The following is a 27,219-nucleotide window of genomic DNA, read 5'->3' on the forward strand; positions in this document are numbered from 1 at the left end:
TGAATAGTGAAAATACATTAGTGGTTATGCCAAAGCCAAGATATGCATAATGCAATATACCTGCCAATAATTCAAACTTTGATCATCATCGTATCATCAAACACATCAAATAAGAAGCAGGTTGGGGCAAGAAGTTGTTTTAAGAATCAAAAAGCTCCTCTTCTTCCCAGTGGAAATCTTGTTGAGGCTTCCTTGGAGCTTCTGGACATTTTCTCAGCACCCAAGGATGCTATTGTTTTTTTTTTTTCATCATTCATCATTTAGCCTTTATTTGGCATAAAATTGTTGTTGTTTTTTGATGGGGTTACAATAAATCAACCCTGACATCCCAATGTCTAAGACTTTGCCAGATTCCACAAACTGAAGAAAATAGGACACTAACATGGACCTTTGCTTGTTTTATCTATGCTTTTAATTTTCAAAGCACAAAGGGAATTTTAATACTATGAATGCAGGAATGCATTAAAATCAGGACTAAATTCAACCATCTAATATTAAACAGCATTATTACTGTACCTTAAAGTCATGTTTTCTATTTGTCCCAAACTCAGTAATAATCAATACAAAGAATTTTGTGGTTTTAATCTAAAAGCAATCCCATCCCTCTTAAATAGTAATTCATGAAGACATGAGGGGACCATGCGGTTGGCTTGAAGGTTGCTGCTCCCCATCCCCACTTCCTCCTGGGTGGCAACCAGTGGCTCTCCAAGTGAGTCTGAGCGGTGTTTCTTCCATGATACAAATAACTGCAACCTGATTCAGCCATTTGTTATTCCCCAGGCAACGCCATACAAGCAACTGATCTAAAAGCCTAACTATTTCTCCACTTACTGATTTCCACTCTCCTGTTTCCTCTGAAGTCTTTTGAGAAAGCAAAATATGCTAGCAAAAGGGTCCTACCTTTGTAACCGTTTTGTACATAGCTGCTGGACCTGCTCCCGTTGCCCTGCTGAGAGCGGAGTCGAGATGCTGCTGGCACTCAAGCTGTGGAACTGAAGACAGAGCACATACAAATGAAAACTAAGTTCTCAAGCACTGATGGCCCACAAACAAAAATACACACATTAGCCGATCCAGCCACACATACCTATGTTTTGTCATGTAAAGCACCCTAAAAGTTTAAAACAACAAAAAACCCTTAGCCTGCTCCCATTTACAAAATTTTCCAGTTTGTCCACCCGAAAATAATTCTTACCACAGGTAAGTGGCTATTACTAACCAGGTGATAACCTTCCTGGCCTGATATAGCTGTGAAAAGGCATATTTACACACCAGAGTTCTCTATAGTATTATCTCAAGGCCACAATTCTGAGCTTAGGAAAACTAGTGCAAATGTGGGTGTTATATGCTGAACACACTGCAGCAAAATTAATTTCCCCTAATAGAATGGTATGTGCAACAGCTTAATAATCACAATCTTGGGGAAAAGTTATTCTTTTTTGTCTGGTATCCAAACTAAGAATCTAATGTTATCACTGGAATAAACTGTATTTCAGTGCTACTGCTAACAGTACATCTAAAGCTCACATCCCTGATGAAGTCTGATCAGAGGAAAGCAAAGTACCTTACAGCATAAGGAAAGACGGTTTCTCAAACAACTCTTGCTTATTGAAAGGAACTAACACATATTTTACAAAAGTGTTAGCAGGTCTGTAGACATCCACTACAGTACTCTGCATGTAGTCTCTATTTCAACCACAGCACTTAACTGTTTTTGCTCCCAGGACATGAGAAACAATATACTCAGAAGATGCCTGGGCTTCAGGGATATTGTTTGCTTCAAACACATCTTGCCAGTAGCTGACCAGATCAGCAGCCGTAACCAGATCGTTCTTAGAACAGGAATACTGTCTTCGCAAGTGATGACAAGGATTTAAGCAAGAACCAAGAAGTCCACGATGAGGAAGCAAACACAAAAGCTTTTTGTATAATGCACTGATGAGAACTTTCATACTTCTAGAAGTTGGTTCCAGAGTCCAAGACCCTCGGTTTCTGGCTACCACATCATAATGCAAGCCTTTGCCAGCAGTCTGGCCTAACAGCTCACATTATCCCTGCAGAACACTTTGCAGCCTCAACATTATGTACTCAGCACAGTCTCAAGAGGTGATGTCCCATATCCTTCTGCTCTTGTCCCAGATAATGAATGCATACTGAGGTATCTAGAGAAAAAGAGAGGCAATCAAAACAAAGAATTGGCTCACTTTCACACAAGCTAGAAATTACACATATATTCGAAAGCAAAGTATAGTGTACATGGCCTCCCTATTTGGTCCTCACATCAATGCTGCGAAGTGCTGACTCACAGTTTTCCACTGTGATTTTCCTTTGTAAGGAAATCCACTGTGATTTTCCTTTGTAAAGATTTTCCTTTGTAAGATAGCGATTTTAACTGTATTTCAGTGAAAGTTAAGCTATTGGAATTATTAGAACTTGTATTATCCCAAGGCTATAAGCCATTTCATAGTTACAGATCTCCTACACAAAAGGAACTTCTGCATGCAAGTCACATATACAGTAAGGGGCAATTTCAGGTTTCATATGACAATAAGAAACAGTAAGCATGCTAGAACTGTGCCGTCTGCTTCCATGCCATGACGCTCCACATTCTACTTACCAGCCTCCCTGGCAACAGGAGGGCTTAAATGAGTCAGGAAGTGTTTGCTGCTCTGTCCTCACCAGGCTGTCTCCAATCATGAAGAGGCCAATTGCTCCAGAGGCCTCTGGGGCATTCTTCAGTTTCTGGTTAGAAAGGCATGTGGAGGGAACACAGCTAACCATGAAACCAGAGAGCTCCAGTTCACAGGGCCTCTGAGGTGATTTCCTATTCTTTTGTAGGAGGTGCTCCTGGAGAAAGCTGTTGAGCATGACTCAATTTTATGGAACAGCCCCCAATAGCTCTCTCATCAGGCAATGGCATATTGACCAGGAGGAGCCCCACAATACTTCCAGAAAGAAGTGGGCAGGCCAAGTATCAATGATTTACAGTAAGCCTCTGTTAGGATATGGCCCTCCACAGCTGCCTGAATATGCCAATTGTGGACACCAGCCCTGTGTAATAGTGCCATGGCATTTGCAGAAAGTATACTTGTATTGGAACATGGGGTATCTACCAAAAAATGGTGCCCAGGGCAAGCACTCCCCTGCATTGAGCTATGCATCCCACTCCTGAACACACTGAGGGGCGGGGGAAGAGATGCAGTTCAACACTGGCCTTGGCCAGGTCTAGCTTTAAACTGCAGACTTCACATCTGAAGCCTGTAGTTAAAAGCTGTACCCAGCCAGGCCGAGGCCAGTCTTGAACTTCTCTGTCCTGGCCGGGTCCAGCTTTACCGGGTGGGCTCCACCTCCAAAGCTCTTCCTCCAAAGACATGTGGCCTTCGGAGGCAGAGCCAACAGTATAAAACTGGACTCAGCCAGGTCAAGCCTGCAGTTCAAGGCTGGCCTCTGCCTAGTCAGGTCCAGTTTTAAACTGTGTGCTTCAAGGCAGAGCTCACAGTTTAAAGATGAACCCGCTTGAGCCCAGCCCTCAACTGCATGACCAGCCCCCAAACTCCATGTGGAGCTCAGGGGTAGAGCACACCGTTGAACACTGGACCTGGCAAGCCTCTGAAGATGAGAGATGAATGCTGTTCAATGGGTGGACCTTCCTCTTGTGCCCGAACTGCCACCTGCACTCACCACTTGTCTTTGGAGGCTACAGGGTGCAGGTTGGTACCCCCTTCAATGCAGGAGGGTGAGCTCTCTGCGGGGGGGGGGGGAGGGGGGATGGCTTTTCCTCTTTTGGCCCCCTGCCTGGCCTGTCTCTCTGCACCTGCCAGAAGTGGGCAGGCAGAGGGAGGCATGAAGGAGGTAGCAGCAAGTGCAGGGGAGTGCTTGCCTTAGATGGATCTATCTGAGGTGAGGGGGCTCTGAGCTGCTTGGAACCCCCCTGAAGGAGCACTCAGGGCACCTGCTCCCCAGATCCACCCCAGAATGGGAAATCACTGTGAATTGTGCCCACCCCTACAAGCTCACAGTCACAACTACATATAATATCTTATTAGAAATGCTTTTATGTGTAGAACTTTTGTATTGTGTAAAGCAGTCCATAGCCTGGGACATGGATCCCAAGTATGTTTTACCTCAGGTTTTAATGTTATCTGTGTTTTTAGCTTTTATTGGGTTAATGTTAATTATCTTAAGTGGTTCCTGTGAAGCAGAAAGGAAACATACAAGTTAATGTGGCTTTTTACCAAGAATAAGTATTATTTATGAATTCTAGCACTCTGCAAGGATACAAATCTGATCTGAGTATAAAGTGTGGCTGCTGGATGTGAGGGCGATCTGGCTGCGACATCTGTCTCCCCATTGATCGCCAGGGTTGATTCGACTGATCTGGCTGGCTAGGCGGGTGTCCCCTACCTCCCTCACCGCTCCATGTGCGTCCCTCCAGAAGCTGCGCGCTCGGTGCAAGAGACGACCATCCCAGATAGAAGGAGTGTACCGTTCTTCGGTCAAGGGTATACGATAGCTGCGCTCCCCTGCTAGAACCTCCAAACAACAAGTGTGGCTGCTACTTAAGCCTAAAATTTTATTTTATACCATACATACATTTACAGCACAAGCCTATGCAGAAGTAAGTCCCACTGTATTCTATTGCACTTACTCCCATGTAAGTGTGCATAGTCATCTGAGTCAGTTATAACTAGCCAGGTTCCCTGACTAGCATAGGTAACAAAAGGTAACACACATGACACAGTGAAAGAGATTTGCACAGGGCTGTACTAAAGAGAGAATACAGATTATTTGAAAATTAGAAACAGATTATTAGAACAACAAATTCCCTGGTGTAAGTGAGTGTTTTTAACGCTCTCCTCAGGATCCATGTAAGGCCAGACTATTATCTAGAGCCCACCTAAACGCTTCGGAAATTAGACACAATAAGAAAACACGAGATAGTTCTTAAGAGGTGATAGTTATAACATGCAGCCACGAGAAAGGCGTGACTGGAAAGGACATATATATCCTCCCCTACTCCGTCGCTCCCATCTGGAAACACTAGTAGTATGGCAATGTTAGTAGTAGGATATTGTTACAAGGAATGCCTCTTAAAAAGTATCATCCGCCACTAGCGAAGCAAGTGGGAGTTAACAGAGACAAAGCTATACCAGACACAAGAAAATCAATAGGTCACACACACTTCCACCTACACTCCCCCAGAAAACAGCCACTTACTTTTAAAAAAAAAACGCGGTGGGAACTAACAGGAAATGCTGTTGACTTGGTCAGCCTCCCATTGATCGAATAGTTTACAACGCAGTACCGTTTGTCAGAAGCGAAGAAAGAGAAAGCACGTGGGACCACGGCCAAAAATACGAAATCAAATACATGACTGTATCGAAACTGGGTTACAAAATATTTCCTATTTCTTGCATAATTAACTTGGGAGACTCAGTATATCCAACCAAATGGCTGCTGCAGCTCCTGAAGGGCTTTCCCCTGTCCGTTTAACAAAGGCTCTAGTCTACCACCCGTGTTTCTTCTCCAAACTGCAAACCACGTGAGCATCGGGTAAATTACAACTTCAATAAGCAATACACTTCCGGTTCGAGCTCCGGGCAATTCAGCCGGGCGGGGAACTTCTGACGTCAGCATGAAGTTCCTAGAATACCGAAGCCACGCCCCCTGAAGGCCTCTTAAGGCAATCCAAGCTCGTCAAAAAGATGACGGGGACAAGGGAGACCCCACATGGCAAGGCCGGCAGATTGCAGTTTTCCCCCTGAAGAAACCGCTTATTTCGAGAGCCAAGTTCCTAAAAAGATAGAATGGCATCTTATAGCCTGATCTTATTTATGTACGTTGATTTTCATGTAATTCCTGCTTTCTTCAAATGGGTTTTGTGGGACTGTGCCCTTAGACTTATTAGCGGAAAGGAAGAGTACTTTATTTCCCACCCATTGGATTACGCAGCACATCCCAGGAAATAAAAAACATCAAATAGGGTTGCCAATTTCTGGTTGGGAAATTCCTAGAGATTGGGGAGGTGAAGGACTTCAGCAGGGTATAACACCATAAAGTCCACCCTCCGAAACAGCCATTTCCTCCCGGAGAACTGGTCTCTGAAGTCTGAAGCAGTGGCAGGCAACAAGGACAGCCCTAAATAAGTAGTAGATGGAATAGTTGTACTTCCAGATGACTCAAAATTGTGAAGGATAGTTTTGTTTCCTTGATACAGGCTTGATGGGATGTTATTTACGAAGTGAACATGCCATAAAAAGCTTCAGCTGCCATTGCCACACGTTAAGCCTCTATTAAAGGAGCAGGATTTTTTTTCCTAGTCCAGTTGACAAGCCTGTCAACAAACCTTCATTCTTCATATCTTGCACAGCATAAGTATTTAAAAAAACTGAAAAGGAACCCTCCATATATATCAACAGAACATCACTGTGATATTGGCAGGACGTCATGTCAGTGAGTTAACAGGAAGCACAATCCTAATTCTCGGTAACTACCAGCCACTCCATTCCACCCATTGTTACCATTGCTCAAATACTCATATCTTTTGCCTTGTAAGATTGGGTTGCCAGTGCCCTGAAGGGAAAAAAAATGTCCTGTCCCTTTAATAGAAGTTTAATGCATGGTTATAGGCAGCTGAAACTTTTCACAACACCAGATAAATTTTACCACCTAATAGATAACACCCTATTAGGACTTTGTTAAAAGGACCGGACTCTTTTCTTCTTGCCAGGCAACCCTAGTTGTTGAGCCATCATGAAGCCAAATAGTTTATTGGATTTATATTCAACCCTTTCCCATTTAAATTGATGTTGCCCTCAGGTGGGTAGCAGCAGAGAGATTTGCAGCAGTCAGAATTTGACGTAGAGGTTTCTCTCCCCCAACTTTCTTGTGTAAAGTATATTGTCCTTGCATTTTCCACTGGAAGAGCAGAGGGTCCAGGTTGGTAAGTGTGTCCTGAAGTGAAATCCCTATAAGGATTCTAAGTGGAGCAGTGTTAGCATTACATTGTGACTGTGGTTGTTGCTTTCCTTGGCGGTTCATGAAAGTACTCTTTCTCCCCTGGTGTGTCCTCTAATTGCGCTTAATAATAAAGTCAGAGTAGTAGCACCTCAGAGAGCTAAGTAACATGTGGTTAATGTAGTGGACTGGACCTGAATCCTCACTCATGCCACAGAAGCTGGATGGCCTTGGGCCAGTTGCACACTCTGAGCCCTGTGTGGGAGACCTCTAAGGATTACCAAGGTCTGGAGGCAGACAATGGCAAACCACATCTGAAGATATCTTGCCTTGAAAACCATATGGGTTTGCCATATGTCAGCGGTTGACTTGACAGCAAAAAAAAAAGTATGGTTTCATGCAATGTGCTCTGTCACCTCAGATATGGGTATCCTGGCGGGGACTTTATAATTTTAAAATGGTATTTAGGTTATTTTATAGCTGTGGTTGTAGGTGTAGCAGAAGGCTGCACAGGGTGGACATCCCCCCCCCCCCACCACACACACAGTTGTCAACCTTAATACTAAATCAGTCCACTCTTGCTTTGGTACATTTTGGTTGGTGCCCATTTCTGGTCCCTACACCTGTACAGCCATGCCAGCATTGGGTTTACTTCACTGTGAAGGGTGCTAGAATGATATATCTTTGAGTTAGTTATCTTTGCTGGCGTTGCCAACAATCATGAGAAGAAGCGCCCTGAGCCATCTTGAGATTTATTTATTTCCTATATACCTGGGTGGTATTATTAGAAGAGTCTCCTCAAGATACCCTGAAAGTTTGGTGCTTCTAGCTTAACCATTGCACCCCTGACAGCAGGCACCCCCCAAATTTCCCCAGATTCTCCTTTTAAATCCACCCCCTTCGGCATGGATTGTGTGGGAGTGCACAGGATAATCTGAATTCCCCAGATAAGCCTCCACAGCTCAAGCGGCAGAGCAGGGAATCAAACCCATTTCCTCCAGATTAGAATGCACCTGCTCTTAACCACTATGCCACATTGAAAAGTGATGCTGTTTCAGGGTGGGGGATAATCCACCCCAAAACAGCATCACTTTCAATGTTGTTTAACTGGGGACCCCAGATTCTCCCTTTAAAGTGGATTTAAAGGAGAATTTGGGCTCTCTAGTTTAAACACCATTGAAAGTGATGCTGTTTGGGGGTGGATTCCAGCATCACAGTGGCTGCAGGGGAGGTGGGGGGGGACTCAGATTTTGCACCGGGCTCCATTTTCACTCTATGCCTCTGCCCAGAGGGGAGGGCAGAAGGAACTGCCGGCTGCCGGCTGGAAGCCCAGCTGGTAGGGGACAGGGGAGGGCAGGGCAGGGGAGTGCTGCTTTTATTAGCGCTAGGCCAGGGGCAGGGCTTGGGGAGGGTGGCCATGCCCTAGGGGTGGGTGGGGGTGTGGCCCCCCAACCCCCCCCCCTAAAAATCTATACCTATGTCCCTGGGTGTGATATGTGGAAATTCTTCCTACACTCTGGATCTTCATGTTCACAAACACTAACCCAATTAACATTGTTTCTTTCAATCACTTTATCTTATCACATTGTAATAAGTGCTCATGGTGTGCAAGTGTTGATGATGTTCAGGGTGGCAGACACTGGTCTCTCCCCTACCCATTTTATGTTCACAACTTCCCTGTAAGGTTAAGAGGAGAGAAAACAACCACAGAGGGGTAAAACGGCTCCTGTCTGCTGCGGCTGCACCAAATTTGCACATTTTTCTGGGACGAAACATCCAGATCTGGAACCCACACACCCCGTTATCGCCTGATCCCGCATGTGCGAACTGTAGCCATATTGCAGGGAAAAGCACCTGGCTGCACGTGAAGACGCAAGAGCTGCAGATTTTGCAGAAGCGCAATCCGATTCCTAAGGTTATCCAAGGGCTAAAGTTCCTTCTCCTTCCTGCCGGACACCCGATTGACAGCCGGCCAGCACAAAAGCAAATCCCGGCAGCTCCACAATGCCCGGCTGCCGAGAGTGACAAACGAGCGGTCCAATCGCGAATGAGAGCGCGGCCCTTCGCCATCCAATCCAGGCAAAGGGGAGATCAAAGCGGAACATCAGAGCGCCGACAGGAGTGGGGCGGGCTGCTCCTAGCATCTTGGAAAGCACAATGGCAAGTGAGACCGTGAGAGAAGCAGCGCCGGCAGCTCCTGCCTCTCCGGTGCAGGTAATCTGAGCAGTAGCAAAGAGCCCTGGCTGCAGCAAACCAGCGACATGGCTGAAGTCCCTCCGAGCGGCCACCGAAGCCGGCTTTTGGTGGAGGAGAGGGGGGCAGAATGTATTCACCTCCAGCACACGCAGACACGGTCCACCCTTTCTGCACTAGAATCACTGTCCCACGTTGTGGACAGAAGTGGGGGGTAGGGTGGGGGGTGAAAAGCGAGGGGCAAGAAGGTAGGTCGGCCGGCTAGCGTCTCTCCTCTGCGTGCAAAGACCAGGCGAGGTTGCATCCCATAGTGTGGGGAAGGAGGCTTGTCCTGGCCCAGCCCCAGCGATCTTGGTCTGGGCTGCCTTCCCAGTCCGAGAGGGATCTCTGGGGCTAGTTGGGGACTCCATTGGTCCCGCTGTGAGAATAATATCTGCAAATGCCCATGTCACAGTTTGGTTTATGCTGTTAAAGGGCACACACTACAAGGGGACGAGGGGGATGGGATTGAACTGTTGGAACAAGCCACAGGGGTTGCTGGAGAGCAGGAGCGCCAGCCATCCTGGGGAAACCCTGCAGCCTATCTGCGGCATTGGCCGTGTTGCTTCCCATCTTTCCCCGGTGGGCGTCATTCTCTCCTGGCTGCCTGCCCACCAATGAGGAAATGGGCCAGGCTCAGCAGAGACTCCTTGGAAACATCCTCATGAATGACTAAACGTGTGCCCTATGTCTAGATACAGAGTTCCTCTTCTACTGGAAGCACTTTGTGCACTTTGATGCAAGGCCAGGTCGAGCGAGTGAAAGGACTTGCAGTTTAGCCAGAGCTATGGAGGACATAGCTGGGAGTCCAGGGTCAGTGGATGGTTTGCCACAAAGCATAAACCAGAATATAATTTGGCTGTCTATTAAAAGCTTAATGACTGTCAGTTTGACTGCCTGTTTCAGCCACACTCTTCTGAGGGGATCCCAACACACAGTGACTCAAAAATGAGTACATGAAAGGGAAAAGGGATTGCCTGCCTCCAGAAAGAAAACAGACTTGGCATTTAATATTTCTGACTGCAAAAGTGCCCAGATTGTCTTTCTTTTCCTGTTGCATTTTTCATAGTCATGAAGACTTTTCTCTTCCGGGTAAAGATTTTGCTCTTCAAACTGAAACACTGGTGATGAGGCTCCTTGTAACATTCAGGAGTAAAGTGATGGGAAAAGAATTCAAACTCTGCATGACAGATGCATTGTAAAACCAGTGGGCCTGCTCATGGAAGAAATCTTGTGGCCAGGGTAGAAAATCCTCTGAAAATATCACCTGATTTGAGGATTTGGGAGGTTTTTTTGCAAAAGGGGAGAAAATAAAACAGATTAATCCATCCATCCATCCATCCATCCATCCATCCATCCATCCATCCATCCATCCATCCATCCATCCATCCATCCATCCATCCATCCATCCATCCATCCATCCATCCATCCATCCATCCATCCATCCATCCATCCATCCAAGTGTCTGGGTGGGGTACAGTTATAATGCCATTGTATGTGCTCTATGTTTAGAATCATGTACAATTATAATCTCCCATCTTTTTTAAAAAAAGCATGGTGCCAAAAGAATTAAAAAAAATTAGAATGAAAATACTTATGGGGATGGAAATGTCCTTCTTCCAGGGATTTTTTGGCATACAAAACTGGAACCCAAAGGGAAACTTTTAGATATCTGTAAGGTTATGTATCATAGATGGGGGAGGTGATCAGAGGAAAATATGCAGTTTCTAAATAGAAGAACTTCATGATCATTACTGAAATTCACAGGCAGCAAAAAGAAGTGTGGATGCATTATTTGTCTTTTAATAGATTATTTACACTGCATCCTAATTCACTGATTTCCCTGGTGCTTTAATCTCTAGAACTCACTGGCAAAAATGCTACAATGGCAGTGAGAATAAATATCTTTAAAATAATGTGATTAATATGTTGAAGATTTACTTATGGTCATGTATTTATTTTATTTATATTATGTTTTTATTTTATTTGTATCATTAAGTTCCCCCAATAGGAACCTAAAACAGCTTATCATTTTGTTCTCCCGTTGTCTATCTAACCCTCAAAACAACAATCCTGTGAGGTAGGTAAAGCTAAGAGAATGTGATAGCCTAAGGTTAGCTGGTGAACATCCATGAAAAAGCGTGGATTTGAACTCAATTCCACTTCATAGCCCACCTCTCTAATCTTTGCTGCCTGAAGGAGCAACTTGGCTGGGACAGAGTGAGGGGGGAAGGGAGAGGGGTGGGGGCCTCCTGTCGCACTGAGTATTCAATATTCTGGGAAGGAAGAGTGGCATGGCTTGGCCTCAGTGTGGCATGCACACATTGCGCCAAGACCAGCCACGCCCCTCCTCTTCCCTGGAAGTGTGGGGGCAATTTTTGCGCCCTCCACGTGACTCCCACGGGGGCGCCCGGGGCGTTTGTCCCCGGATGTCCCCGTGGCAGTTACGCCACTGGTCCAGAGCATCTCACTTTGTTGTTAACTTAGGAAGGCACTTTCTATTATGGGTTGCAAACCATCGCTGTAACCATGGGGGGGTGGGGAAGAGGGGAATCTCCTACCTCTATCTCCTGTTGTCTGTCACTGCTTCAGCTGGCAAGAGAAAAAAAATAAAAATTATTGTTGATATGATGGTGTTCACATCATTTTCAGAGAGAACTGAAAGTGACATCATGCTACTCTGGAATCTGTGGTTTTACTATAGTTTCTGATAATCCCTAGAGCGGTGTGACATATGTTTGATTTGGAAGTGATGTAATACTGTTGTGCCAACAGCAACCTCCATGCTCCTGCCAGTTGCCACCTGCTGGCTTACATCACTCTCTCAGATGCTCCCACAAAGAGATGAGAAAGGTCTGCATAGTGCAAAAGAAGGTGGATAGATTTTGGTGAGTGGGCTGCAAATACAAAAAGGCTGCAGCCAGTATGGAGGCCTTTTGTCCCATGGGCCTTGTCTCCTTTTGAGTACCAATGCAATTGTCGTAAGACACTGGTAACAAGCCCACATTTCCTTGTCTATCATTTCAGTTGTTAGGCAGACTCCCCTCTTCCCGATGAAAGGATGTTTTGAGGATGAAGAAAAATGTACTCAGAGGATGTTTCTGCATACTGTTGTCATCAGAGGCAAACTGATGTCCTTGATTCTTTCACTAGTCTAGGGGCCCCAAAGATGCACCCTCACCCAGCCTGGTTGTGTTCCCTCCCCTTCCCCCTGGTATATGGTAATTTTATCAGCATATGGTATTTTATAGGTATTTGCCTATTTAGTGCCATCCTAAACTCAGTTATACCCTTCTAAGCTTATTGACTTTGATAGAAGGGTGTACTTTTCATACGGATGGCACAGATTTTAAAAACAGAACTGTTGGGGAATGGAACAGTCCAGGAAGGCACCTTTCTAATGGAATGGCTTTGTAGTTTACTGCACTGGTTATTGTAGATATTCCCTATTTTACTGTCCTGTCTTCTACTTGTAATCCACCTTCAAGATTGTTTACAGTATGTTTGCCTTCGATAGGGTTATGATTGGGACCCATGGCAAAACTGTTTATTTTCCTAAGTGAGGGGAGGCATGAAAAACAGGAACTTGGTTCAGCAGCAGATCCATCCATTCGGCATACCTGCCAAGCGGGCTGATGGATGGTCATCATAAAAGTCTGAGCTACCTGCCAACTTAGATAGATACATGTTTCCCTTTTAATTCCTTGGATCTCTTGCTGTGATTGCTATTTCCATGTATGCGTTCTAGTCTAATCTTTAGTAATAAAGCTTCTTTCCTGTTGAAGAAAGCAGATTGTGCCTGAAATCCCACCCACACACTAAGGCTGCTCTTACATGCTAAAGGACATATGCCCTGGGGGTAGCTAGTTGGAAGCTCTGCTGTCCGTGCTTGCTCAGTGATAGCCTTTACCAGGGTTTGCTAAGACACTGGTTTGTGGAGGGACTTTGTATTATATCTTGGGGTGGTGTCACAAAGAAGAAATACACTTTTACATGCAGGCAGACATGCAACATGGATGTGAGAGCACACAAACTCAGGGCAGGAATGTAACAGGTATCACATGCTTTTGCTATATTGTCTTATAACTTGTAATCCACTTTTCAATATTGTTTATAGTTTGCCTTAGTTAGTTGTTCACACTCTTTAATTCCACAGTCTTAGTCTTATTGCATTGGTTTATACTGTCCAACTGCATGCACTGTTTTATATCCTGTAATTCATAGGAGAAAAAGTGGGCTACAAATAAAGAACATAAATAAACATTGGGTGCTGTGTGGTTTCCGGGCTGTATGGCCGTGTTCTAGCAGCATTCTCTCCTGACGTTTCGCCTGCATCTGTGGCTGGCATCTTCAGAAGATCCTCTGAAGATGCTAGCCACAGATGGCTGAAATAGCATCAGCGACGAGAATGCTGCTAGAACACTGGCCATGTACCAACCCCGAACTTTCCACACAGCACTCCAATGATCTCAGCCGTGAAAAGCCTTCGACAATACATAAATAAACATTACAAATCAGGAAGGAGTATTGTGTTCCACATAAGAACCGTTTGAAATAATTTATGATTCTATCTGTTCTCTCTGCTGCTAGGGATTAGCCAATGAGGTTTCAGTACAGAAGAGCTACTAAAGAAAATGCAAGAAAAGAGCTTTCTCATCAGGTTTCTTGATAGAAGAGGAATGACCTCATAGATGACATCGCAGTGGAAAATTAAGATCTTCATGAGCTGAAACGCCATTTAAGTGGAAGAGGATAAAAAGCTCTGGTCCATAATGAATTACAGCACATCCACTGTAAACAATTGGTACCACAACAGTGCTACCACTTCTGAACCAGACCGTGGGACAACTGTAGATGGAGCTGGATCAAAAACTGCTGCAGTGACCCCTGAGAGCAGCAGCTTTAACAGCACCAAAATTCCAGATGTGGCCAGCCATGGCCCTGGCATGGGGACCATGCTGCTCTCTTTTGGCATCATCACTGTGATTGGGTTGGCAGTTGCAATGGTAAGCTTCCTACCAGAGGGTAGAAAACAGCAAAGCTCAAAATCCAGTAGATTTTCAGTGTACCCATACACCAATGGTTGGAAACCTCTAAGCATATTTTTAAAATTTGGTTTTATGCTTTTTTAACTGTCATGGTTTTTATCAAAGAATTCCTGGGATTGTAATTTGATAAAGGTCCTTACAATTTGGAGTTAAGAGTTCCCTAGCCATTGCCAACCCCTCATCTTCACCGCATTACTATATCCTAGGAAGAGGGAAATAGTATAAAACCAAATGCAATCTGAAGTGTAAATGTACCATGGTATTTTAATAAGCAGTTTGTATCCAGCCTAGGCAAGATGTCAACCTCTTTAAATACATAATATATCAGGCTATATTATGGAAAATTAACTCACAAGGTAAGATAGTAGTACATAATGTGGTGCATTCAGAACCATTGCATGATGTTTTTGCAGATGTGGAAACTGTAATGGGCACAGAGCTCTTGCCTGCCCAGAGCTGCCTCAGTCATTTCAACAGAGATAGCAGAACCATGTATTTATTCCTTTGTGTGTTGATCTTGTTCTTCTCTCCATTACATGGAAAAGGTGTGTGTGTGTGTGTGCGTGCGCATCAGAGCTGCAAACAATAGCTGTATACTATACAGACTCTCCAATTCAAGGGGGGTATTGTGTATGGGAGTAAAGAAAACTGGTGTTTCAGCTGTACAATTCCCAGAGGCCACTGCTTTTTCCAGGAGTTCATGGGAAGTTTCTGCAACTGTCCTCCTCCCTGCCCCCCCCCCTGCATTTATCCATCAAATATCTGAGGAGAGGTGTTCTGTGTTAAATATGTCTATGTTGACAATATTTGTCTTGTTTTTTTCTAGGTTCTATATATAAGGAAAAGAAAACGGTAAGAGCTCATTGCCCTTGGGTAAAGCAGTGATTTCCCTTCCCCTGGAAAATTGCCCATAAAATCCTCCTCATTTAAGCAATGGAGACTGAGCCAAGATTCCACTTGAAGTACAATTCTGACAGCACCAGAAATGATACCATATAGTTTCAGAGGGCTTAGCAATACTTAGAATTGATAGAGGGCCTTCAATGTTGAAAGCACTTCACATTGATTATTTTGTTGCAGTGCTTACAACAGACATGTAAGGCAGGCCAGTTTTGTTATATCTGTATAAACAGATGGAGGGGCTGAGGTGAGGTGACTGGCTTTAGGTGAGTCTGTGACAGAGGGGATATTTGAACCAGCAGTTGTCCAGACACTTTCTCAACCACTATAGTATTTCTAAGTCCAAAGATATGAACTACCAAAATGAGGAATGAACCACTCATTGAAACAACTGTCATATGAAAAGCAATTAAAACAGCTTGGAAAAGCCTTATTCTGGAACTGAGGTCATGTTATCATACTGCAAGTCCTCAAACTTAGGCTGATTAAGCATAGGATACTTGCCTCAGAACTATTATCTGCCCAGTGGGCTTGCAGTGGGCTCTTCTCACATTTTTCTGCTTACACACGAGGAGGCAGCCTACAGCCTGCATCGCAGTTTGTTCCCGTCTTCTTCTCCTGGTTCTCTTAACTTTGTCCAGCAGCAGTCTTAAAGGCACAGAGCTCATCCCACTGGGAAGAATGTTTTAAAATAAAGGCTTGTACGTTTGCATGTGGGGTTGGATTTCGCTTCCTTCGTTTTATCTTTGCAGTTTTTAGAAGCTCTAACAGGGGAGGGTGTGTGTGCTCTGACTGGCATCCCCTTTCCCTGGGTATCTTTGCCACTCCACAGAGTGCTGTTCATCCTGTAGGAGAGGAAGAAACGGACCTGCCTGGATGGGGCTGACAGCTGGTGTTAGAGAGTGGAGCAGGCTGCTGGGGAGCACAGGAGACCAGCGCCAATGCGCTGTCTGCTGGGCTGGCAACTGGAGGAGCCCAGGCTCCCTCCCAGGCTGTGGAATCTTGTCCTGCCGCTGGAGGGGAGAGGAGGAGAAGGGGGGGGAGCAGCTGCCTGTGGGGTAGATGTGTGCTTCTGATGGAACAGGGTATGTGTGTGTGCACCAGATGCCAGTTCTCTGTTACAATATCGATACATTGATAGGAGCTTTTGGAGAAGCAGGAAGGAGCTGGCAACATGAAACGGGGTGACGGGTAAGGTGTGCAAAGCAGTGCAAGGGAGAGGGAAGACTAGCTGGGGCTGGAGGGAAGAAGTCCGGGGCAAAGTTGTGCTCACTGGCAAATCTGTCCTGCTCCGGCAGTGAAGCAAAATTAAAATTGTGCTAGAAATAGTTTTGTTTGCTGCAAAGAGGGTGGAAAATAAAAGCGAGGCTTGAGGAAATACAGGAAATTTTGCCATGGCAGACATTCACCTCCACCATGCAGCACACACTTTATGTGTAATCGACATAACACTATTAAGTGTTAGGGAATATTTCTAAGGTATAAATTTTGTCTCTTCAGCCACTGTGCTACACCATCACCTCAGGTTTTGGAAATTTTAAATGGCTGCTGAGCAATATTTAAAAGTCAGTGCTTTTGTCCAGTCTGTCATTTTACAGTGATGAGATTTTCATTGCCCATCTTCCATGACTAGGCTAGAGAAATTACGCCATCAGCTCATGCCTATGTACAACTTTGATCCAGCTGAAGAACAGGATGAACTGGAACAGGAACTGCTGGAGCATGGCAGGGATGCTGCTTCTTTGCAAGCCGCCCAGAACAAGGTAATGTTGGTCCTTTGCTCTGTGAGGCACCTGAGCATGAAAGTCTGCTGTACTTCACAGCAGGCGGGTGGGTGGGTGGGTGCGCTCTTCTCTGCTGCAGATCCAGTTGCTCTGCCATGCTCTTTCTCAAAGCACCTACAAGTCTATGTCCAAGCCTGCCACAAGAACAATTTCATCTGCCCATTTCTGCACATTAAGCCTTTGTTAAAGGGACAGGACATTTTTATCCAGGCTGAGTGACAAACCCAACCTCTAGTGCAGGGGTAGGGAACCTGCGGCTCTCCAGATGTTCAGGAACTACAATTCCCATCAGCCCCTACCAGCATGGCCAATTGGCCATGCTGACAGAGGCTGATGGGAATTGTAGTTCCTGAACATCTGGAGAGCCGCAGGTTCCCTACCCCTGCTCTAGTGGGAGCCAGTTTACATTGAGGAAAGGGTTAATCCTCTATCCATCAGTAGGACCTATATGCAAACAAATTTAAGATTGGATCTGAAACATTTCATTTAAAAATCAAGCAATATTAATAGACCCCGAAGAGTTGAGAAATGGTAATGAATGTAATTGTCAAGCCACTTATCCTGGAAGAATATTAATCAGTGGTACCAGTTTCATGGTCTTATGAGGGTTGTCGATCATGACTGTAAAGTCAGAGTTACACCCTTAATAAGCACATTGACTTCAATGAACTTAAGAGAGTGTCACTCTGTTTATGGTAGCACAGGAGCAGTAGTATAGCATGAAGTAGTAACAGCGTACTGAGTTTAAGAGTATATATAAAGTGGAAGTTGTTCTAGGTGTAACTCTCCTACAGTTTTATTTAAAAGATAAGCTTAATAACCCCTGATATTAGAATAGTATTACACACATGCTTAGAACTAATAGTTGCTTCATGGTTATTTGCTCGTTTCACATTGAAACACTGGAGAAGAAGAGGGCAGAATTGGCTATTTTTGGGTTTTCTGTGCTGTGACATGCCTTTGAAGATGTAAACATGTTCAGCCATGTGGGCAAAACATTAAGAGCAAAAACTACCAGACCACAACCACACAGCTCAGAAAATGCACAATAGCCTATTGATTCCGACCATGAAAGCCTTCGACAACAAGGCAAAATCTTTAGGCGGTGTAAGAATCTGGTTCCATGTGTTTTTTGTTTGTTTTTGTTTTGTCACAGCCTTGTCATTCCCAGGATTTTTCCCAGACTAAGAGCTCAACTGTACAAGACACTGGAGGTTTGTCATCAGATCTCCTGTCTCTTTAAACTTCTATTAATACTGGCAGCCAGTGGTTCCATGATTTCCCCACAAGAACGGGAGGAAAAGACACAGGAAGAAAGGGTTAATCCACCTCCTCCCAATGTTGTACTTCAAAGCCTAATCATTCTACTCCTCCCTTTCCAGTGGCTGCTGTGGAGAGAAGTTTTGAGAGACGGGAGATCCAGTCTTAGTTAGTTTCACCCTGACTCAATTAGTAGTTTGAGACACACATTCCTTGCAAATTTGCCTTCTCCAATTTCTCTCTTTTGTAGACAACCCAAGGAGTGCTCCAGAGACCTAGTCGCCTTGTGTTCACAGATGTTGCAAATGCGATCCATGCTTGAACAGTTCTTCAGGAGAATGATGCCAACTGCTCAGTGGCTTGCAGTGGATGGTAACCACTTGTTTCAGCTGGAAAAAAGCACTAGGAGTCAGCATACTGCAAGAATTTAGACTGCTAGTGTGCCATCAAAATGCTCCATACTGTTATGTTCAGAGATTGATTGCTAATGACAATACCAAGTTGTGTAATGGAAGGTTATTTGTAGATAAATTGGTCAGAACACTTACAGTGACATGCTAAAGCAGGGAACTGGGGCATCTGGTTTTAAGGCCTTTTGCCAATAGGTGATTGTCAGAATATCCTAGTATCAAAACCCTGCAGGTTAACCTAAGCCATTTTGTGCAGTAGTAGACTTAAAAGGTGACTCCTCATGCCAATATATGTGGTTGTAACTTCCTAAACTAGGAACCTGGGCAGCTGCTTCTGTTGAGTTGCCATAAGTGTACAGTATTGTTGCAGAGTACATATGAGCACCTGGGTTGTCCCACCTCATGTGTCAGCTGTGTGTAGTATGAACTGACTGCAAACATTAATACAAGGCACAGCATTTTCCTTGTCTTCCATTACATTTCTTTTGTATAGGTGCTCTGCAACCATTAGAGACAGCTGTCTGAAGATCCATAATAAGCAAAAGCATACTCTTGTATGTCAGAAGCACCACCTTTTCTGAGTTATGAATACCTTCAGATGCTAGAGGGAGGAGAGTCTTAGAAATAAGAGCAGCAATATGACTGGATTTTAAGTTAATTCATCCCCTCCCTTTTCAGCCAAAGTTGGTGAAATTTGATGCAGAACAATCACTTCTGGAAGAATATTGTGTGCACATGCATGTTCTAGCATGTACTAAACAGTCAGAAATCAAAACCATACACCTGCTTTCCAGGATCTGCATTTGAGATTCCTTTTTGCCCCTGCTAAAATAGGCAAGAAGTAGTGCAGAATAAATGTTGTGTTTTATATGCTTCCTAGTGTATTGAGCATCTAGTGCTAAAGAAATACCAAATTTTGTTACAAGTAAAGACAATTTATTTGGGGGGAAAACTTACACAGGCTTGACTAGGTACCATGCACTTAATTTGAATACATTTCTGTTGCTATCCAGTTTATTCAGAGGTTGGTGTTTTGGAATGTAGATGGTATTTTGGTCCCATTGTTTTTGCCTGGGGCTGAGAAAGAGGATGAAAGGAGTTCATAGAACATGGGGACTACAGTTGTGATGCTGAGGGGCATGCTGTGCCCTAAGAAAGTTCCACTCCTTGGTTACATTCAGATATTGTGGCGAGCTGTAGCTTATAATCTATGGTTCAACCAAACCCTAGTTGGTTATTAATTCTGAATGTAGATAGTTCAAGAAAATTGAAGTTTGTGGGAATGTTCCAAACTGTGCTTTCAAACTAAGGCCTGTGGCTAGTTTAACTACATTTGTACTGTCTGAAGTTTGCTGTCATGTCTGATTTCACAAATCCAGTTAGTGGAGTAGCACTACCTCTTGAGACTACAAGGCCAGTGAAATGGGGAAGATTCCTTCTCTGTTGGGTGATGGAGAGGTGGCAAAAATCAGATAAACTGAAGTTTATGGAAAAAAACCTAGCATTTGTTATTTAAGTCTGTTTAGTCTGACAGAGCTTACTGTATAGACCACAGTTTAAACAAACTATGGTGTATCTGAATGCAGTCCTTATGTATGGGAAGTTAATTTTTTTAAACAGATACAGTCCACAAGTCTTCAGTTTTTTCTTCACTATCATGAAAGTTATAAAATTGCCCCCCCCCCCCCCCCCGGAAAACCAATTATAGTGTAGGAACTCCAGAATCTACAGTAGCAACCAGTTTTAGCTTTGCAAATCTATTTCATGCTCTGTGGCATGTTTATGGCTGGGCCTGCTTTGAAGCCCTCCAGCTATTTATTATTTACAAATTGATTAGATTTTTTTAAATCTTGCATTTCATTTCCATGCTCAAGCAGGCACACAAAATCACCCTTACGCAAAACAATTGCAACAAATGAGTGTACAATTATAGCACACCCGGAGAATCATTACATGGACAATGATGCTTGATGGCAAGTGGAAAGGGAAAAGGCTACTTTTTACTTCCCTGCTGGCATTTGGAGTTGTCTGATTATGTCACCCCCATGCAAAGAGTAATATAGAAGCTCAGACTTGGCTCAAAACCCCTTCACCAACATCACTGTGAAAATCAGCACATTACTCACCCTTGGTCAAGATTGCTAAGTGCATTCTTTTATAATTCTTGGTAAAAATGTTGGGACAGAGGTGGGGGGGGGGGCGCTGATATATTGGACTGCAGCTAACTATCCTAGCCGTATAGCCCTTGTTGAAGACATAATATAAGTCAAGAAATCTATTCTGTTTGTTCCAGGAGAAAACAAGCACAGCAGGTGTAGTAGTGGAGCTCTAATGCCCCACAGGTTCAAGCAGCAAGAATAAAATCACAAAGCAATATGAAAATCCAAAATAAAATGTGGTGCCTGTTTAGACATTTGTGGACCCTTATGTATTATTATTGAATGCCACTGGGGGAGCTCTTTTGCATTCATGTGCTGCTCATCAGAACAATTGATATTATAGTATGTATACCATGCCAAAATGTTCAAAGTGTCTGCTGATGGAAACTATCCTGCTTATTCTCTTTTACTCAAGACAACTACGTCAGAACAGGACTATTTCCATTTCTTCTTTCAAAGCATATTCTTGAAATGCCAATTGGAAAGAAAGGAAAATATAGCAGGTCTCTTCCACATTCATGTTCTAAATTTATTCTCGCCTTTTTCTTGCCTGAGTAGATTTTTGTGTGTGTATGAGTCAGTAGTTCTGTGTAAGAGGGGGATTGTAATTCATGCAAGACTGAATCTGTATGGAAAACATTCAACAGCTATACTGATAAGTTTGTGGTGTGATATATACAATGCATGCATCTGTATATTGGCACTATCTATGCACTGTTTTCCCACCCAATGTATGTGGTTCACCAGTCAAAAATGGGATGCTGGGTCTACAGAAAAGTGGTATGGGGTATGTGTGTGGTGGTGGGGAAGAGGAACTGTTATGCATATAATTGACTGTCCAAGTAAACAGTGCCTGACTCCAGTTTGACTGTTTCCTACACATTTACCTTCCCCTTTGTGAAGTAGATAATCACCTGGGTATCATCCCAATGTCCTTTGTCAGAAAAAATATTTATTCCTAAGGGCATTTGCATAAGCTGCGGTTCACTTCTTTAGATCTATATAATACCCCCTCCAATTATTCCAAGGGCTCTTTTGATTCTGCAGTTCACAGTTGACCTTAATTCAACTTCTCATACAACCCAAGCAACTGCTGCTTTTGAAATCTGTTTTGAAGGCTGTTTTTAAGGCTATTCCATAGCGGTTGCCAATAATGAGATGAACTATATGGAAATGGGGCAAGATTCTAGACCAGTGTAAAATAGATTTGCTTTATTGATTTCAGAGATCACAATACATAGACAGCAGTCCCATTCACACCAGGCAACTATCAGACTGAAACCACTTTCAATGCCTTTTTGGCAATACTGTTTGGTCACACATGATCTCTACCATGGAGCTGTCAAGAATGCCACTTAGTGGGTGACAGCGATGCCCATTCTCCAGAACCTTTACACTTTATAGGACTGCCTTTATTACCCAATTTCTTTTTCTGTTCTCTCCTCCTTTCAGTGGCAGCATTGGTTCTTAAGCATCCTCATTACTGAAGCAAAAAAAAAATAATAGCAAGAAAATGCAGTATGTTTTCCAGAGGCAGCAATATGCACCATGAAGTGCCATTAACTGAAATCCGTTTAATTCTCCAGCACTTGAATGCATGGAGGCTGACTGATAAACTTACTGCATATATGGGGCAAATGTGCACTTTAATTTTGTGCTGTTTTTGAAATGTATACTATAATATAAATGAAGCCAAGAAGGAAGTGGGGTAACCCCCCTGCAAGCTCCACCTTGCATTGTGTGTGTGTGTGTGTGTGTGTGTGTGTGTGGTGTCCTCTAATAATGCTGGCTGAATGATGACTGAAAGAGGGGAACAGTTATTTGCTTGGCTTGTACAGTAGTATTCTTCTAATGCAATAGCCCTTTGTTACTTGGAAATGTCTGCATAATGTATGATAATCATTACAATGTGTACCTATGTCTGAGACATCATTAAAGTATTTATGTGAAAATAAGTGTGGGTTGTTCTTGCTTCCTTTCCCCCTTGCTTCTCCTCAGGAGTTATTCCAAATAAACGGATACCAGTTTTGGTTGGGTAAATAGTTGTCTAAAGTAAGCCCATCCACGGTGTTGTGAAGAGCAGAATCTCCATGGTCCAGTGGAGCCACAGCTATAGCAGATGGTAGAGGTTCAACTGAGGAGACATTTTGGAGCATCCCTGATTCTTTCCCTATTGTTCTACCATCCACTTCTGTCAGCTTTGTGTTCCTTCTGCACAGAGTGTGTGGACAACTGCACAGAGTGTCAGTGAAATAGCAAACCCCAAGAAAATGGGCATAATTTTGTGGGTCCTCTTTCGATTCTGATTGATGAGGGGAGGCTGAAATCATTTAGGGATCTTGACACCGGATGAGGTGCTGGATGTACACATATGGGCACCTGACCTTTTTCCTTTTTAAATGGCTGGCACTTAAAACTTCAATTTCTGTCAGGCATGCAGCATAGGGGGGGATTAACCCCCCCCCCCTAAAACACCACTTCCCATGCCTGACACATCCTTATGGAGCTACTGCTTGCCTCACTGGCAAACCTAATGTATACTCAACAGGAAAGTTTCAACTGATTCCTGTTGAATGTACCTATATGATGTGTGTCACATTTACATTTCTACTTTGTTAAAGTCTACGCTGAAAACATCTCAGATGTACACTTAAAAGGTAGTATTTGAAGACTGGCTTGCCAAATCTGTATGTTTCATGATGCCTGTTTATTTGGCACTGTCATTTTAATCTGTGCCTTCTTCATACTGTCCTCATCTTCATTGTATAATCTCATATTTTTGTTGACAATCAAAGCACAGTTACTTTATGATGTGGAAATATCCTGCATGCCTACTGTGCTTATCACATCTAGCATGAAAGTACAAAGCCCAAGACAACTGGGAACCAAAAAGGTGCTGTTGGAGATACAGGCTTATTAACAGTGAAATCAAAGGATAACACCCCCCACCCAAAAAGCATTATTTTAATGGACCAGGATCCGTTATCAGGACCTGACAAACCTTCAGCCCTCAGATAAAAAGGCTCTGAATTCTTTTCTGCATCAGCTCAAACAGTGATCTTTTCAATGTTATAAGCCCATTTATCTCTCTGCTGTTTTTGTGCACTGCTTCTCAAAGATTTCAACTTCAGAAAAAAGTCCAGGGGTTGGGGAATGCAAGACTTTAGCCCAGGCCCACTGGAATGTTTGATACATGAATTGTGATAATCAGAATTTTTTAAAGCCAGTTTTTTTAAACTTGCAGTCTTGGCATTCAAAGAAATGAATGCAAGTCATTCACAGAAAGAAATGCCTAAACAAAGGAACATATGGATTTGGGGACTGTTTTTATTTGTTAGGTGATGGCACAATTTAAGGAGTTGTACAGAGACGATTGTGGTTGCAAGAGGCATCAATGAAGAGTGTCATAAACTTAGAATAATCAAAGTTCTGAATTTATATATTTTCTTATATGGTTATGCATCACTAAGTTTGAGTTACTCAGACTACATCAAATGCGCCCATGAGATGCCTGAACACAAACCAATAAAGTACATAGGTCTTTATTCAAAACATTTATAAGAAACATGTATCTCTGGTTTCAAATATCATCAACTAGGATACTGGTGGTGTAATTCAAGAGCAAAAACCATGTTGCAGCAAAATCAAACAAACCCCCAGAGGCAGTTTAAAGAATATGGAAATAAATTCCTGCACAAGTTTTTGTGGATAAGAGCTCATGTCAGTTTCACAAGAGTGTGTATCCATCCAGATACATATATGCAAAGTTGCTAGCAACAGAAAGGTGGGAATGGAGAGATGTTTTGAATAGAGGGTAGTTAGAAGCAAGCTTTAAGTATAAATCTGTCTCCTATGGCTATGCATTCCAAACATCTGTTGGTGAGATCTAACTCACAACAGTTTTTAAAGCCCCACTGGTCTTCTGTTTGATATTTTGTAAAGGGCACACTAGAAATAGCAGGCCTGAAGATGCTGTTGAACCATTAAAAATAGTGAAGTACAGAAAATATTTTTTTTCTGTTCAAATGGATTACGGGTGCAATTCCAAAGCATCAGAAATTGCTTTTAAAGGAGTTTAAATCATGGAAGATAGGTTCATCAGTGGCTACTAGCCACTGTAATTGGGAATTGGGAACATCTCTGTTTAGAAGAAGTAAACCTCTGAAATCCAGCGTTAGGAAGCAATGTCAAGGAAAGGCCTCAGCTTCTATGCCCTGTTGACCCTAGAGCCATGGTGGCGAACCTTTGGCACTCCAGATGTTATAGACTACAATTCCCATCAGCCCCTGCCAGCATATTTTGGGACCCCTTTATTTCTCCACAGTGAAAGGTACTGGAGCAAAAGCTGAGGCTGATTCCGCATGGGCCAAAAACAGTGGTGTGAAAATGGTGTGAAAACAGTATAAACCCTTTTACACTATTTAAAATCCTTTTACACCGTTTTCACACAGTTTTCACACTGCTGTTTTTGGCCCATGCGGAATCAGCCTGAGATACTATGGCTTATCATCACAGCAATTCCTTCAATCTATGGACTATACTCAAGCTAAAATACTAGTTAAACAAGTTTTAGATGTGGAGAGACAATATGATATTAATAGAACTAGCAGAGCCCCTGTGCTTCGCTACACATACTTCATAACAGGCTCTCTATGAATTTTGGGGTGACATTCAACATACTTCTTTACAGCCTGTTTGTGAACTTTGGGGTGACATGCAGCATATTTCCTCACAGCCTGTCTGTGGACTGATGGGTTTTGCATATTTTGCAGCAGCTTCCTGTAGTTGTCTTTTTCTAATCCAATGTGTTATTGCTGTCTTTCACCTGGTGGGCTCCAAAAGATGTCATGTGGAAGCAGCCGTTGTATTTTCGGGATGCAGAAAGGAAGTGTTCTGCCATTGGATGCTGATGAGTGAGAAGGCTGTGAAGAGGTTCAGGGTAAGGTTGAAGGGCAGGGAGCTGGACTGTACTGCCACTGCAGCACATTCCTGAGGACTCATCCCGCCACTTCAGAGCATGACACCAAGCACAGGCTGATCGGAGGCCGAGAGCACTAAACTTGTCTCCACAGTAATCAATCTGATGTCCATATGCAAAACCCGACAAATGTTTAGTAGTCCAAGGTGATAGTAATGTAATGTGGTTTGTAATGTATGTTGATAGTATTTGGCTGTAGCGGTGTTGTTAATGTGAGGGTGGGTGGAGAAGTACTTTTTCACAGCCTGTCTGTTAACTTTGGGGTGACATTCAGCATACTTCTTTGCAGCCTGTTTGTGAACTTTGGGGTGACATGCAGCATATTTCCTCACAGCCTGTCTGTGGACTGATGGTTTGTTTTCTGTCTGTGGACTGATGGTGTTTAACTGTCACCCTTTGAATGTTCATGCAGCATGTCTGTGGACTGAGCGGTTGGTTTGCCCTTAGAACGTTCACACAGATGGCCAGAGATGAGCAGTGAAAACAGTAAATAGGTAATAAATAAAGTGGAAGTGAATATTTTGGGAAATCCTTTCTTAATGAGCATCTGGAGTACATAAGGAACAGGTGTGCCAAATTTCATGTGCATGGCTTTGGTGGTTTTTGAGTTCTGTTGATGAGTCAGTCAGTCAGTGAGTGGTATTTCGCATTTCTATGTATAGATTAGGAGCCCCCTTCACGATACAAGTGTATTAAATGAGACTGAGATGATGCCTTAATGTTAAATGGCTGGAAAATCCACATAGGAGAATATTTGCTTCATTAATACTTGATGTTTTTTCCTTTGCTGTACTTGAGGGCAGATACAGAAGATGATCTCTTAAAGAGTGTGTCTGTCCCTGTGGTGATGGGAGAATCAAGACACTGGAGCATATCCTGTTTGATTGTAAGATCTATAATAATATTTGGGAAGTTTTTATTAATACTATAATTGCTGGTTTTCCGGGGAGAAAAAGGAAGACTCTTCTTTCACTTATCCTTGCCGGTAGGAATTGTGAGCTTACTTTTAAGGTCACTAAATTTGGATGGATAGTGTATAATATTAGAAAAACTGGTGAAAATCATACCAAAGGTTTTTTTAAACAAATTCTATAAGATCTTTTGAAGATATTTTTTACATAATCATTTGGAATTGTCTTTGGGTGGTTTTATTTATATTTCTGAGATATAGGAACCCTCTATATGTTTTATTCAACAGTATTTCACAATTGTTATGAGCTATTTATTTATATTTTGTGGGTCAGAGTCTGAGACAATAAATAAAATAGCAAGACAGATAGGGGCACAGGGTCAGTACAGATACTGCCACTGTGAATGATGATCTTGCATTGTCTAGTATACTACTGAACATTATGCCGTCTTTACATCTGCACTTTTTATGTTTTGTACCTTCATGCACCGCTGTTGATGTTTTCTGATGTTTTCTGAAACCCATGCTGAGCACTTATTTATTGGCCCAAGGACTTAAGCATTCCTTATCACAGTTCCTTT

General features: G+C 43.2%; 2 protein-coding genes across 4 annotated transcripts in view; one reads left to right on the top strand and one right to left on the bottom strand.

Annotated features, from left to right (window-relative positions):
- HEMK1 (HemK methyltransferase family member 1) overlaps positions 1 to 5,553 on the bottom strand; it is a 52,700-nt gene extending 47,147 nt beyond the window's left edge. For both annotated transcript variants that reach the window (XM_048490824.1, XM_048490823.1), the window contains exons 1-3: positions 5,218 to 5,553; positions 1,710 to 2,162; positions 901 to 992 (exon numbers count right to left, since the gene is read on the bottom strand). In XM_048490824.1, the coding sequence (XP_048346781.1) occupies positions 901 to 992; positions 1,710 to 1,952 (335 nt within the window). In that variant the 5' untranslated portion in view covers positions 1,953 to 2,162; positions 5,218 to 5,553. The remainder of the gene's footprint in view (positions 1 to 900; positions 993 to 1,709; positions 2,163 to 5,217) is intronic.
- Positions 5,554 to 9,062: 3,509 nt separating this feature from the next.
- LG03H3orf18 (linkage group 03 C3orf18 homolog) lies at positions 9,063 to 22,705 on the top strand. Of its 2 annotated transcripts, XM_048491012.1 has the most exons (6): positions 9,063 to 9,171; positions 13,780 to 14,195; positions 15,064 to 15,089; positions 16,771 to 16,900; positions 18,078 to 18,135; positions 18,432 to 22,705. In XM_048491012.1, the coding sequence occupies exons 2-6, from the start codon at positions 13,962 to 13,964 to the stop codon at positions 18,458 to 18,460; spliced, it is 477 nt and encodes a 158-aa protein (XP_048346969.1). In that variant the 5' UTR covers positions 9,063 to 9,171; positions 13,780 to 13,961; the 3' UTR covers positions 18,461 to 22,705. The 2 variants fall into 2 exon arrangements, with proteins under 2 accessions (XP_048346969.1, XP_048346970.1); XM_048491013.1 differs by lacking the exon at positions 18,078 to 18,135.
- Positions 22,706 to 27,219: the final 4,514 nt, after the last annotated feature.

Source organism: Sphaerodactylus townsendi, linkage group LG03 (genome assembly GCF_021028975.2).
Source record: "Sphaerodactylus townsendi isolate TG3544 linkage group LG03, MPM_Stown_v2.3, whole genome shotgun sequence".
Lineage (NCBI taxonomy): Eukaryota > Metazoa > Chordata > Lepidosauria > Squamata > Sphaerodactylidae > Sphaerodactylus > Sphaerodactylus townsendi.